Below are 15,422 nucleotides of genomic sequence, written 5' to 3'. Positions count from 1 at the left end.
TGACTGGTCACTGGGAGAGGCGGCCGTTTGCTAAGCCTCTTCACAGCGAGAACTGGAGCATAGACGCCTTTGTTTCCAGGGAGGAAAAGCTTGTTGTCACTTTTAATGCTTTGTAAAGTTTAAATCAAATTCCCTGGAGACACTTGTAGTGCGCTTTATTCGGCCTGAATATGTCCACTGGCTGCCAGCTTCCCTTCTGTTTAAAAGAAGACATGCCAACAGTAAATACGTAGTGCTGAGGGTAAAAGAATGTCCTTTAAGAGTAGTGATCATGTGAATTCTGTGGCCATGAATGTAGAGGTTGGTGAAAAAAGGATAAGAACAAAATAAATGAATGAAATTTGGGATTTTATGATCAGTCTAAGATAGCCATGTGGCTTAAAATGTCACCTGGGAATCAAGGCACCAGATGTTAAAGTGGGCTGCAGCAAGATTTGCTGTCATCTGTCTCATGTAAGTTACCTAGATAGGTCCTTTGTGACCAGAAGAAAAGGCAAAGGATTTTCAGCAGAGGAGAAATTACACATTTTTTTGTTTGCTTGTTTTAATTATAAAATATTTTTTGTACATAAATATAGTGTAAATGAAAGGTGTAACCCCTAGTGTTTTCCACACTAGAAATATTTTAGCTTCTGTCCTTATTCCTTGTCTATGTCTGGTAATATCACCAAGACCCTGATTTCATCTACATGTAGGTCATACGGAGCCAAGTTCCCTGCTGGTTCCAGAGTCATCCTTTCCTCTGGAGGTTCGGGTCAGGGTATTGGACTCACTCACTCACCTGCTTGTCCACTTTGCCCTCAGCCAAATTGGATGGCCCGTTTGCCCCTTAAGTTACCAGGTTAAATGAGGTCTGAAGCAGCTTGTATAGAGACAGACTTTTAAAGTTTAATCCTTTGCATATGAAAACATCCTCTTTTCTGTCTCTAAAAGGGTAGGAACTGTACCTTTTTTCCTTTCCCTTATATCTCATGCACCTTGTAAAAAAGTCTGATACAAAGTAGGTACTTATGAGCAGTTTGTTGTATTACTGAGTAAAAGTAATTAATTAACTTTTTATTTCATAGGCCCTAACTTTTTGGAATAATTTTGGGGTGATGAATGGGAGGAAATTGACTACTAGCTACCAAAAATGGCCATTTTTTTTCACCCATGTTTTATCTCATTTTTTAATTAAAAAAATTTTTTTTAATCTTTTTAAAATTTATGTATTATTATTATTTTTTTGGCTGCATTGGGTCTTGGTTGCTGCGTGTGGGCTTTCTCTAGCTGCAGTGAGTGGAGGCTACTCTTCATCGTGGTGCGCGGGCTTCTCATTGCGGTGGCTCCTCTTGTTGCGGAGCATGGGCTCTAGGCACACTGGCTTCAGTAGTTGCAGCATGCAGGCTCAGTAGTTGTGGCTCGTGGGCTCTAGAGCGCAGGCTCAGGAGTTGTGGCACAGGGGCTTAGTTGCTCCGCGGCATGTGGGATCTTCCTGGACCAGGGCTCAAACCCGTGTCCCCTGCATTGGCAGGCGGATTCTTAACCACTGTGTCACCAGGGAAGTCCTCATTTATTTATTTTTTTATTTGATTTATTATTTATTTTATTTTTGGCTGCTTTTGGGTCTTCGTTGCTGCACGCGGGCTCTCAAGTTGCAGCGAGCAGGGGCTACTCTTCATTGCGGTGCTCGGGCTTCTCATCGTGGTGGCTTCTCTTGTTGCGGAGCACGGGCTCTAGGCTCTCGGGCTCAGTAGCTGTGAGTCGTGGGCTCTAGAGCGCAGGCTCAGTAGTTGTGGTACACGGGCTTAGTTGCTCTGCGCATGTGGGATCTTCCTGGACCAGGGATCGAACCCGTGTCTCCTGCATTGGCAGGCGGATTCTTAACCACTGCACCACCAAGGAAGCCCCTCATTTATTTTTTTATTCAGCTTTAGAAAACATACCATTATTATGTTTTTATAGTAATCATTACACATATAATTGTTATAAATATTCTAGACTTTATATTGTTACTGAAGTGAATTCATGCCTTTTAAAAATGTCAGAACACAAATGTATCAACATTGAATTAAGGTTTCAGAGGTTTCAGCAGAGCAGGTTCCTCGTGGAACTGGGAGGAAGAAGACACGGAGCAGTCTCAGAAAAAGCATCAGCCTGCTCATACTTCAGGGTCTTGATTGGAAGCTAACAGCCTAAGAGGTGTTTTGGGTACATGTTGTTGCACACAGGTGTTGGCTGTGCCTGGGTTCCCTCTGCTACGTGTAAGGAGTAGGGGGAATGTTTACTCAGAAACACCAGTGTCCATGGTTTGCCATCCCTGACAATAAACAGTTACGTTCTGGCAATGGTATATTGAAACACTTGATGCTAGGTAATGACCTTAGGATTGCTTTCTCTTCTGCTTCCATTAGCTTGTGTATTTATACACTTGCTCTACTCTACAGGCCTGCCTGTGCTGGGGCTGCGACCTCGGCATGTGGCTCCTGGCTCTGAGGTGTGCTCAGCCTCTGGGTGAAGAAACGCACCCCTGTTGGCAGTGGCAGCAACAAGGCTGTGTAAGGCAGAGTCGGAACACAGAAAGGACAGGGCTCTGCTGCAAGGGGGCGTCGGTGAAGTCAGAGTGTTTGTCACCAGGTGTAAGTGCCTGCTCTGGTGCTTAACCAGAGAGACAGTGATGGGTTCCTGAGCTGTCGGAGTGACCAGCCGTGGGGAGGCGCTGGGCAGCAGCACCAGCATGGCGCCCTCCCCAGGCATTTCCCCTGATGCAGGGGTTTTTGAGCAGAACCTCCAAATAGAAGGGGACTTCCCTGTACATTTCTGGATCCCAGGGGACTGGCCTTGGCTGTGTCTTCATCTTTGCAGCCCCACTCTGTCTAGATCGGCCTTTGCATATTAGTGGTGCTCATCAGATGTTCACAGTGCATGACATTGTTGGAAGGAAATTTGTATTATGCTAGAAATAATTTGAGGAATTGATTTACTTAATCCTTTATTTTGTGAAAGACTTTGCATAGAATTAAATAGCACCTCCCCCAAATTACTAAATAATTAAGTTTGTAAACATTTTACTAATTCACCACTTTTCTGGAATTTATTCCAGCATGTAAAGTAAGTGATGCTTGCAAAAATACTTTAGATTTATAACCCTTTTGATTAAAATCTCCCATTTTAATTGCAGTCAGTGTTGTTTTGATTGGTTATGAGCCAACAGTGTGTGTGTGTTTCTAACAATTGATTTTACTTAACTTTTTGTTTCAGAATTAAGACGCTGAGGAAGGAAGTCATCCAGAAGTTGTGATTTAAATTTGATATTTTCCTTACAAAGTAATACTGGTTTATACTTGGATTGGACATTCCTTTTTCCTTTTAAAGTTTTGTATTAAAAATAAAAAGTCTTTGGGCAGGATGACTTTCTGAATGTCATATTTAAGTACCTCCTCCCTTTATATTATTCCTTTCGAACACAGTTGTAAGAATAAATATTTAAACTTTTGTGGTCTTTTCAGATACAGTTAAAAAACTCCAGGACCAAAAACATGACATGGAAAGAGAAATCAAGACACTCCACAGGCGACTTCGGGTAGGATAAATCTTCACATACTATCTCATTAGAAAGCACAGTTTTCTGAAAGTTGAGCACTTTGGTGTGGTTGACCCCACTCTCCTTCATCTGAAGCTTCAGATACTGTTACAATACTGAGCCCACTGGGATCTGGGCAGAAAGCTACTGCCCATCACTTCAGAGTGGGACTGGTGCTAGATTCTGGTTGCAAGACTGTACTAGTAATTGATGAGTGGTAACTTTAGAAAGAGGGATTTAGGAAGCGAGTGTTACATTTTGGAAAGAAAGTTTATTAGCTCTGGATTATGAAGCCTCCCAAACTAAACTGCTTTCTTGTCAGTTTTCTGTCTTCTGTGGGTTTGATCAGCCTGGCGACGGCAGCGATGCTCTGATGCAGAGGGTCAGGAAAGCTGGACTCGTAGTTTGGGTTGTGCCTCAGTTGCTCAGGCTGCCTTGGGGTGATGGGCACTGGGCCCAGTCAGCAGTTGTAGCTCTGGGAGACGGGCTGCCCTGGGGAGCACGCCCGGCCACGGAGGCTGCGGGAAGCAGCAGGCTGTACAGGTCCTCAGCTCCTCTCTTTGTGTGATTTTTTGTCTGCCTAGATTAAATTCAGTGTTTTTCTTCTGGCTTCCTCTTCCTTTTCCTTTACTTTTGATTTTTTTTTTTCCTGTTAGTTTTTGATGTCAGGATATTTATAGCTTTTCCCTGTAAAATCTTTCAGTATGGTTCACACACCATTTATCTACCTTCTAGAGCTTTTCAGAGGTACATTTTGGATGCTGTGTTTATTTTTGTAAGACTAACTTTGATACCTGCCATGAGGAAGGGAGGCTTGAAATTATCATTGTTAATACTGAGCACCCTGAGTGCCTGATGCCTCAGTAGGCAGATGAGCTGGAAACTCTTTTCCTCACTAAGAACACGTTCACTAAAAATAATTACGTTTTCTGTTAGAAATAGGTAATAGCAATTCTCTGGGATTTAAAAGAAATTAGTCATCATTTGAGATAGTGCATTACAGCAATCTAATCATAAGCACATTTTATTGCTTTAAAATAAGTCTTTACTGCTCTCTTTTGGAAATAAAAGTTTAGTTTTTTAATGTAGGAAGAATCAGCAGAATGGCGGCAGTTTCAGGCTGATCTCCAGACGGCGGTGGTCATCGCAAATGACATTAAATCTGAAGCCCAAGAGGAGATTGGTGATCTGAAGCGCCGATTACATGAGGCTCAAGAAAAAAATGAGAAACTCACAAAAGAATTGGAGGAAATAAAGTCACGCAAGTATGTTTTGAGAAACCAGCTGTGTACTTATGTTTCAATAGGGAGCACTTGAGTCACGGTTCTGTGATGTGGTTTTATGGAAAGAACATAGGCTTGACATTGGTGTGACTGAGTTTGGGTCCAGTGGAAGTTACTCACCTTTTCTGGCCTCGCTTTGTGACCCCTGTAAAGTAGTGTGGTCTCTGTGGCCTTTCAGAGCTGTCAGTGTCCATAGTCAACAACGCTGGAGGGGTTGGAGTGGCTGCTGGCATTTGGTCCATTGTGGTTCCCGCCAGTCCTCTGTCCCCCGTCCCAGCCCGTTGCTCTTCTTTGGGTTGTACTCCTCACGGAGGATGTGGATCCTGGAGGCAGACAGACTCGGCCCCGTGCAGCTCTGCCTCTGCTGGGTGTGAGGGCTCGCTCAGGCCCTCAGTTTGCTTGTCTGCAGTGGACACAGTCCTGCTTGTGTCACAGAGTTGTTGTAGGGCTGAAGTGAGACACCCCTAGATGGCGCTCAGGGTCACGGCCAGTGTCCATTAGCGGGTATTTTAGAGACCCGAATGAAGAATGCAGGCTGATTTCTCTCCACCGCTTGCTTGAGGAGTTGTCTTATGCTTAATACCCACGGGTATTTTTCCCATTTAACATAGAGCTCTTTGGAAACCCGTAAAAAGTCTTAGATGATGTGCTCTGAGTTCCTAGTGAGATTCTATCTGTGAGCGGGGGAGAGTGGTTTTTGAGATTTTTATTAAGTATCAGTAGAGTTTGAGGTTATTGTGAAGAATTTGATTATTCATTACTTTGAACAATTCTTAAGCAGCCCTAGGTAAAAAATTTAGAAAAATATTTAACAGGCCAACTTGGAAAAGCTGTCTTATTTTATTGTTGCCTAGGTCTAATGGATGCCCAGTGGGAAGTATTGTTAAACCATTTTTCTTTGGCTTCTTTAATAAGCAGAACACGGAGGAATGAGTTGGAAGATTATTATTTCTCCACTAGTACATTACCCTTCCTCCTTTGTACCACTGAATGAATAGAAATGCTCCATTTGAAAGGTAACCCAAGTGACTGAAATTCTACTCTGAGAGACTTGTTCCACTGGCTCCCAAGAGCCTGTCAGTGTTTGAGACACATACTTAAAGGATGTGCCCCCGAGAGAAGTAGCATTGTGTAGAGCAGCACTTCTCAGAGTGAGGTCTGCAGGCCCAGGGGTCCCCAGGGCCCTTTCAGGGGCTCTTCGAGGTCAAACTGTTTTCATAATAATGCTGACGTGCTGTTTGCCCTCTTCACTGTGTTGACTTTTTGCACAGATGGTGGACAGCAATTGTTGATGGATCAAGGCCTTGGCACCAAATCGTACTTGTGGTCATTGTGCTCTTCCCCACCAGCCACTCTCATTTTCAAAATGCAGGTTTCCCTTACAGATGTCCTTGGTGAAGCAGTAAATTAGTAACATCACTCTGTCTTGAGTATATTCTTTGAGTATATTCTTGAGTATATTCTTTTTTTTTTTTTTAAAGATTTTTTTTTTGATGTGGACCGTTTTTTTTTTGAAAGTCTTTATCGAATTTGTTACAGTATTGCTTCTGTTTTATGTTTTGGTTTTTTGGCCGTGAGGCATATGGGATCTTAGCTCCCTGACCAGGGATTGAACCCGCACCCCCTGCATTGGAAGGTGAAGTCTTAACCACTGGACTGCCAAGGAAGTCCCCTATTGTATTCTTTTTAAGGTCCTATGAGATGGGTGGGAAGTCGCGTAAAGAGCTGCTGCTGCATCTGCAGCTGTGTGCCCAGGTGTGCGGCGGTCTGGAAGAGAGCATTGCGTGCCACTGTAGTTTGTGCTGTTTTCATTTTTCATGGAGTGAAGATTTTTACTTGAGAATGACTGACACAAGCTATTGGTATTCAGACTTCAGTGTTTGGTGGATATTTCTTGAAAATGATTAAGGGAGCCTGTCACTTCAAGGAAAGCAACTGACAGTGTTTGGTACCAATGATAAAACATGGGCTTTTAAGTGAATGTTAGGATTTTGGAAAACTTGTATCTGCCATTTCAAGCTCAGCAGCTTCCCATAAAGAGTTTCCTGATGAGATCCCTAGTGATATTAACAAGAGACTTTTAAAGAATAAATTGTTTAATGACAGGCATCGACACTTGGAAAATCCGTGTAACTCTGTGAACCAGTATTTTCCGTATGACCAGGGCATGATGTCACCCAATCCTGTGTGGGTAAAGGATCCATATGCGTTAAAAGTGCGAGATGGACAGAGTAGGAAAATTTCATTCATATGGTTTCAGGTTACACATTTTAACTAACTTATAAGTTACTACCACTTACTGTGTTTTAGTGTTTATCAAAGAAGAATAGCCATAGTTATCTGTTTTAATATCATTAAAATATTCTTCCCTGGAGTTCCCTGGTGGCACAGTGGTTAGGAATCCACCTGCCAGTGCAGGAGACATGGGTTTGATCCTTGGTCCGGGAAGATCCCACATGCCGCGGAGCAGCTAAGCCCGTGCGCCGCAACTACTGAGCCTGTGCTCTAGAGCCTGTGAGCCACAACTACTGAAGCCCGCATGCCTAGAGCCCGTGCTCCGCAACAAGAGAAGCCACTGCAATGAGAGGCACGCGCACCGCAATGAAGAGTAGCCCCTGCTCGCCGCAACTAGAGAAAGCCCGCGCGCAGCAACGAAGACCCAGTGCAGCCCAAAAAATAAATAAAGAAAATAAATTTATTAAAAGAAAAAAATATATATATATATATATTATTCCCTTTTCCAACTACATATCTGTGTGAGGCCTGCTTTTTTTCATGTCACAATAGATTGAATACAGAAGAAATGAGAATCTGACAGTCTTCTATTAAGCCAAACATTAAAGAGATGTACAGAAATGTTAAAACACTGCTATTTTGGGGACTTCCCTGCTGGTCCAGTGGCTAAGACTCCACGCTCCCAATGCAGGGGGCCCAGGTTCGATCCCTGGTCAGGGAACTAGATCCCACATGCCGCAACTAAGACCCGGTGCAGCCAAATAAATAAATAAATATTTTTTAAAAAAAAATTTAAAAAATAAAAACATTACTATTCTTCTTATTAATTTTTTTGTTTTGGAAAACATAGTTGTTTTTCATAAAAATATGTTAATTATGTTAATAAGCCCTGAGTTTATTTTTATTTTTAGATGAGTTAAATATTTAAAATATTTAATATGGTAAATGTCAATCTCTGTAACCCACATAAACAAAAGCTCTTTGGGGTCCTCAATAGTTTTTAAGAGTGGAAAAGGGCTCTAAGACCAAAAAGTTGGATAATGGCTGTTGTACATTCTTTATTAAAACTTCCAAGCATGAGGCATTTTGGCAAAAAAACTCTGTCATAAGAGCCAAATGGCCACCAAAGACAAATTTTCCTAAGGACTGGCTTAATTTTTGTACAGTATGAACTGGCTTGTAGTTACATGACACATGCAAACTCTGCAGCTGGAATCTCTTTCCAGATGTAAACTTTAGTGTTTGCTCAGTGAATGAGAGCTTTCCAGAAATGAAGTGGAATTGATATTTTTAGTTGACTCACACTGAACATGTAGGAGATTCATGTTACCAGTATGGGTCCAGGCTTTCCCTCCTCCCCCTTTGTAGAAATTCTATTTGGTGACTATACCATTTTTTAAAAAAATTTAAGAGTATGGGCTTTGATTTCATTTCTTTGCATTTCCACGCCTATGCATGGCATGTTAGATAGAGCAGGTATCAGTTGTCTGCATGTGCTGTGAATTCCCAGACCCACTCCCCTGGGAAGGGCCTTCTCCACAGCACAGAACCTTACAGTCCCCAGTTCTGAGCCCACCTCCCATTTTACTGCTAATTGATTACTGATGTTCTCACCTTACACTTACACAAATGAAAATGGAAACTAATGGTTACTTAACCTAGTTAGGATAACCTGATATAAAAATTCTAGTATCATTTCCTGGAATTCACCAAACAAATAAGAATATTAGACCAGGTAATTTACTCAGCTCAACTGATACTATTTTCTTGTTTTTAACTGATACTTTTTAATAGTTCTCAGTTGGGAAGGGGAAATGTGTATTTTCTAGTATATATACAAAAAAGCCCTGATTTCAGTATTGTTTTCAGGCAAGAGGAGGAGCGTGGCCGGGTGTATAACTACATGAATGCTGTTGAGAGAGACTTGGCAGCCCTGAGGCAGGGGATGGGGCTGAGTAGAAGGTCCTCGACTTCCTCAGAGCCGACCCCTACGGTGAAAACCCTCATCAAGTCGTTCGACAGTGCATCTCAAGGTAACATCCATCGTGCCCTAGCGGGCGGTCGTGTTCATGTACCACGTGTTCTCTGTTCTAGTTGATGTTCTTTACCATCTTACTCTGAGTCTCATCACATTTCATATGATGTTAGTGAGTTAGTCTTCCTACAAGGTGGATTTTAACAGGAGATTTGGGATCTGTTCAGCCTCAGAGATCTCGGAGTCAGACTTGGGCCTTACCCCATGCATGTGTGTCTTCTCCGTGCCTGAGAACTTCCAGATGTGGGACTTCAGCCCTCTCCCTTACTTTGAACTCCTCAGGCCCAGTGTATTCAGATGCTACTTGACACTGACACCCAGGTGTCTACCAGACATCTTCTCACGTCCAAAACCAGATCTTGTCCCTTAACTTCCGTCTTTCCCCATGTGTATGGCAGCACCATTCCACCCAGTCACTTAAGCCAGAAATCTCGGAATCTTCCTTCTTCCTTCAATCCTCCTTCCTCACCTTGACATTGACCCATAAGCGAGGCCTCTTGGTCTGGCCTCCCGCACCCACACCTGCTCTGCTCTCCATCACTGGGGGCGCACCATCCATTGCTCATTCAGTGGTCTCCTCTTTATTCTTTAATTTTTTTTTTTTTTTTTCTGGCTGCGCCATGCGGCTTGCGGGATCTTAGTTCCCTAACCAGGGATCGAATCCGGGCCCCGGCAACAAAGGTGCTGAGTCCTAACCACTGGACTGCCAGGGAATTCCCAGGATCCTACTTTTGAACAGTTCAGTCTAGAGAGGGAGACTGACGTGTGAGCGGACAATTACACACATTTAATTGCACTAAATGAAATATGTGTGAAAATCTGTGTGGAGGGAAGTGATGAGCTCCTCAGGAGGAGGTGAGGGAAGATGAGCAGAGCCCGGCGTTCCTTCATTTAATATGCCGCGAACTGCACGCCAGGCTTCTCATCTGATGCAGTTGCAGAAACACTCATCCTGGGGCTTTCGTATTTTGATTTTCTTGGTTTATGGAGCACTTAACCACGTAATTAAATAGCAAAAGTGAAATGACTGGTATAGTCAGGGTTGGAAATAAACACAGGTAGTCTCAGGAACAGACAGTCCGCCTGACGGCAGGACGGCTGCAGGGAGCAGCCATGAGTTGAGGAGGTGAGGCGTCTCCCATTCCCAGGGGAGCTGCGAGCGCTGGTTCATGGGGTGAACCCTTAAGGGGAGAGCAGTTATGAAAGCTTGCACTGCATCTTGTTGTGTTCATTATTTACTCGTGTGTGTGTTGTTTTTCTAGTCCCCAGCCCTGCTACAGCTGCAATTCCTCGAACGCCTCTGAGTCCAAGTCCCATGAAAACACCCCCTGCGGCAGCCGTCTCCCCCATGCAGGTAAGTGCCTGTGACCGTGGAGGCTCTGGGGGTCCCAGCTTCTGAAAGCTTGTCCTCTTCAAAGTCACCTACACTATGGCACGGGGGGCAAATGGCTGCCTCTTGAGGGATACAGTTGCGATTGTTTTCCTAGGATGCTGTGAAATTCCCTAGTTAAGATAAATTATGTTAATGTCAAGTATGTTATTCTTCTGAAATTCTCTAATAGTGATAGCTAACAACTACTGAACACTTATTATATGTTCTACATTGTTCCCAATGCTTTATAATGTTAACTCATTTAATCCTCATGACACCTCTATTGGCTGTTAGGTATTATTCTTATCCCTAGTTTTCATATCTGGAAACTGAGGCCCAGAAGGGCTAAGCAGCTTGCTGAGGGTCATACAATGAAGTGTTCGAGCTGGGATTTGAGCCTGGGTGGCGTGACTTCAGACACGATGTTTTTAACCCCTACACTAAGATAACTTTCTAAGTAGAATGTACAGTCAACCCTCGAACAACGGGGGGTTAGGGGCACTGACCCTCTGCATAGGTAGAAATCCACGTATAATGTATGGTCAGCCCTCTGTGTCTGCGCTTCCACGTCTGCAGATTCCCAGCTGCAAGTTGTGTAGTACCTGGAGTATTTACTATTGAAAAAACACACATGTAGGTTGACCTGCACAGTTCAAACCCGTGTTCAAGGGTCAGCTGTATAGTTGGCATGTCTCAGCCCCTGCTGCACTGCAGATCACCCAAAACTTAGTGGCTTAAAACAGCAATTTTACTATTTTTCGCATTTCTCTGGCTTTGCCTGGGTTCACCCCTGCAGCTGCACTCAGCTGGAGGGTGGGCTGGGCTTGGGCTCAGCAGGGTGGCTGGGCCGCCCTCTCCACGTGGTCTTCCTCTCAGGCTCCTTCATGGCCTGGTGTCTCAGGCTCCAAGAGACTAGAAGCAGGAGTTAGCAAAGCCCTTTAAGACCTGGCTGGGAACCTGGACTGTGTCACTTCCATCCCATTATTTTGGTCTAAGCAAGTCGTAGGCCAGCCCAGATTCAGAGTCAGAGTGGGAGGGGTCTGCACAGGCATGAATCCAGAGCAGTGTGGCTCTTTCTGGGCCGCTTTGTAGCAGCCTGGCCCAAGGGCATTGCTGACTCATCACCAACAAGTGTCACAGGTGCCCTTCTTGCCACTGTGGGAGTGCAGACCAGAAGCAGGACAGGTGGCGTGACTGTCAAGCTCAGGAGGCCCTCTCACTGTGCCCTTGCTGTGAGCCACTTTGGGGACAGTAGCTGAGGTGGAGTTTCTCCACGTAGGTGAGAGTAGCCTAAAACCCAGTCCCCTGTGATCTAGGGTAGCCTTGGCTGCACCTCTTCCCTAAAAGATTGGGTTTGAGAACATTTTCTCTGAGTGGAGACTTTTGTAGGTGTTAACTACTGGCTGTGTATTTTGTGAGTGAACTTTTTAACCTTTTCCCTTGTAAAGTTTAGGGTAGAAGTGCTCTCCCTCTGCATTTGTAATGTTGCAAGTTGTGGCTTTGCATTTACGTTTATGTAGAAGATGTTATACTCTTAATTTGAAAGGAAGGCAAAGGGAATTCCATATTCTGTCTATAATGAGCTTTTTATATACTCGATTAATCAAACTTTCTAAAGACATGAAGAGGGACTTCCCTGCCGGTGCAGTGGTTAGAATCTGCCTGCCAATGCAGGGGACACAGGTTCGATGCCTGGTCTGGGAAGATCCTACGTGCCGTGGAGCACCTAAGCCCGTGAGCCACAACTACTGAGCCCATGTGCCACAAGTACTGAAGCCCACGCACCTAGAGCCCATACTCCTCAACAAGAGAAGCCACCACAGTGAGAAGCCCACGCACCGCAATGAAGAGTAGCCCCTGCTCGATGCAGCTAGAGAAAGCCCACACACAGCAACGAAGACCCAACGCAGCCAAATAGATAGATAGATAGATAGATAGATAGATAGATAGATAGGACTTCCCCAGTGGTGCAGTGGATAAGGCTCCACGCTCCCAGTGCAGTGGGCCCGGGTTCAATCCCTGGTCAGGGAACTAGATCCCACATGCATGTTGCAACTAAGGAGCCTGCCTGCCACAACTAAGACCCGGCGCAACCAAATAAATAAATAAATATTTAATAAAAGAAAGAAAAACAGAATCAAAAATAACATTAAAAAAAAAAAAGTTGAAGATATAAATGAAAGCAGATGAAGGCTCAAGATATAAGGTGAAGTTTCTCTAAATAGTGTTTGTCAGTTGAAATTTAATGTTCATGGCGTCACTCTGTAAACTTTTGTAAAGATAAGAGGTAAAAAGTGTCATCTCTCTAACTTGGAAAAAAAACTAGTAATTACAAGCCACATTCAGTAGCTTTTTAGTACTTGATTAGTTAGTACAGTGCTTCTCAAACCTAATTGTGCACAAAAGTCATGTGGAATTTTTAAACGTGTAGATTCCCAGGCCTCATCCCAGTGAACAAGAATCCCTGGGGAATGGGGCCTAAGATTAGGATTGTTAGTTTTTCAAAACTCCATGAGTGGGAATTCCACTTCTGGCTGTGAGGGAGTCGAGGGCTGGATTATTCTGCCACCACAGACAGCTAGAAGGCTGGACAAAATGTAGGAAGCAGTTACATTCATACGTGGTAGGACAGGTGGTGCAGGACTGAAATCTTTGGAGAAAAGTTAAGAATGAGCCGAGTCCTACTGTGGCCCACGCTTTTCCAGATGGTGAGCAGGGAGGATGAACCCACACGGAGCAGGGAAGGGAATGCCAGCTGTATCCGAGGAGACACAGATCAATGTCCAGGGAGAACAAGGGCTGGGATTTGGGGGCAGGGTGCCTGGGAGGAGAGAGCCACGCAGAAAAGGTCTAGAGCTCTGCAGAGGCCTCCCTTTGAGTCCTTGCTGAGTGCCAGTCTGCACATGCATAGACATGGGTTGAACCCTGCAAGGCTGGGCAAGAACGATTTTGCAGGAAAGATCAGTTAGCGGGGATCTGGCAGATAGATGCTTCCCATAGTTTACACAGAGCAGGGATCATTTGAGTTCCTACTGGCCACTGTGGAAAAACCTCTTTGAATACTTGGAGCATTCATTAGAGACCTCAGTGACCACTCTGTGAAGTGGAACTAAATAGCCCTAGAGTAAACACTATTCTAGATCTGCCCTAAATGACCTTAAAAACAACCTCAAAAGGTCCAAGGAGATCCATTAGTAACGGGGTAGGCAGTCTCTGAACTGCTTACCAGTGATCCATGCCTCCTGCTGCTGTGCTCTTGTGTCATCTGCTCCATCTGAGGGTTGGCTGGGCTTCGTGACTTGCTTCTCATGAACAGAATGTGGCAGAAGTGATGAGCTGTCCCTTACAAGATAAGGTGGTGAGAAAACTCGCTTCCGTCTGGAGGACTCCTCTTGCTATCTCCTAGATTCAGTCAGTCCAGTGAACAATTGGAAATTGAAATACTTAGTGATACATTGAATAAAATATTGTGCAAGGCCTTGTAGTGAAAACTATAAAATAATGCTGAGAGAAGTTAAAGGCGTAATAAATGGAAAGATACATTATGTTCATGCGTTGGAAGACTCAGTCTTGTTAGGATCTTGCAGTTCTCCCTCACATCGAGCTGTAGATTCAACTCATCCAACTTACAATCCCAGCACGCTGTTTTGTAGAAATTGATAGTATAATTTAAAATTTATGTGGAAATTTAAAAGACCCTGAATATCCAAAGCATTTGGGGGGAAAAAAGAAACAAATTTGGAGGACTTCCACTACTTGATGTTAGCACTTAGAGTAATCAAGACAGTGTGGTTCTGACATAAGTTTAGATCAGTAGAATAGATAGAGAATCCAGAAATAGGTCAGCTGATTTTCAACAAAGGTGCCAGGGTAATTCAGTGGGAGAGGGATAATCTTTTCAATAGGATTCCAGAACAACTAGATATCCATATGGAAAAAAAAAAGAAAAAAAAACACCTTTACCTCATGGCATTCATAAAAATTGAAAATGACTGTAGACTTAAGTGTAAACGCTAAAACTACAGAACTTCTACGTGAAAACATTAGAGAAAGTCTTCATGACCTTCGACAAGGCAAAGATTTCTTACTTAGGATACACAAAAAAATGAACTATAAAAGAAAATTAACAGCTTGGGCATCAAAATTTTAAACTTCTCTGAAAGTTATTAAGAACATGACAGACAAGACTGGGGAGAAAATATTTGCAATTCATTTATCTGTCAAAATCTTGTATTCAGAGAAGACTCGTTTGTCATCTTGGTTCAAGACAACCCAATAAATAACGGACAAAAGAGTTGAAGAGTCCCTTCCCAAGAGAAGATACACAAATGGCCAATGAACACATGAGAAGTTGCTCAACATCGTAGTCATCAGGGAAATGCAAGTTAAATCCATCATGAGATCTCAGTACGCACCTTTGGGATGGCTAAAATGAAGACTGCCAGTATCAAGTGTTGGTGAGGGTGTGGGGAGGCTGGCCCTCTCACACATTGCTGCTGGGACTATGGAATGAGTAGTCAGAATTCAGCTGGATAAAAAAGGACTGGGAGAACTGAGGAAAGAAGCATGAGGACAAGCCCAGAGCTGGTGAACAGCGTGTCTTTGTGGGCGGGAGTGAGTAGTTGGTGGTGTTGGGGCATCACACAGAGGTGGCAGGAGGTGGCTCAGGAGAGCCGAGAGGGTTCAAGTATTTGGTAGGTACGTGTATGTATGAGACCGGAGGAGAGGAGGCCTGTGACCAAGCCGGTGCTGAGTTAAGGTGCCAGGTTGTGCCCGGCAGCGGTGTTGGAGACTTAGTGAGGAGGTGACAGAGTGAGATCCACTTGGTACTGGGGCATGAATGGCCAATCCAAGTACTAAAGGAGCACATCCGGATTTTGCTGATTGGCGAGTGAGGGGCATGTGGGATCTTTCTGTGTTCATTTTAAAATAGTA

The 15,422-nt window shown here is 43.9% G+C and overlaps 1 protein-coding gene across 4 annotated transcripts in view; it reads left to right on the top strand.

The window, feature by feature from the left end:
• SPECC1L (sperm antigen with calponin homology and coiled-coil domains 1 like) overlaps positions 1–15,422 on the top strand; it is a 120,169-nt gene that overhangs the window by 52,463 nt on the left and 52,284 nt on the right. For all 4 annotated transcript variants that reach the window (XM_061169082.1, XM_061169081.1, XM_061169079.1 and 1 more), the window contains 4 exons: positions 3,489–3,562; positions 4,652–4,827; positions 8,950–9,113; positions 10,378–10,469. In XM_061169082.1, the coding sequence (XP_061025065.1) occupies positions 3,489–3,562; positions 4,652–4,827; positions 8,950–9,113; positions 10,378–10,469 (506 nt within the window). The remainder of the gene's footprint in view (positions 1–3,488; positions 3,563–4,651; positions 4,828–8,949; positions 9,114–10,377; positions 10,470–15,422) is intronic.

Source organism: Eubalaena glacialis, chromosome 15, assembly GCF_028564815.1.
Source record: "Eubalaena glacialis isolate mEubGla1 chromosome 15, mEubGla1.1.hap2.+ XY, whole genome shotgun sequence".
NCBI lineage: Eukaryota > Metazoa > Chordata > Mammalia > Artiodactyla > Balaenidae > Eubalaena > Eubalaena glacialis.
This window is presented reverse-complemented; position numbering and strand designations above follow the sequence as displayed.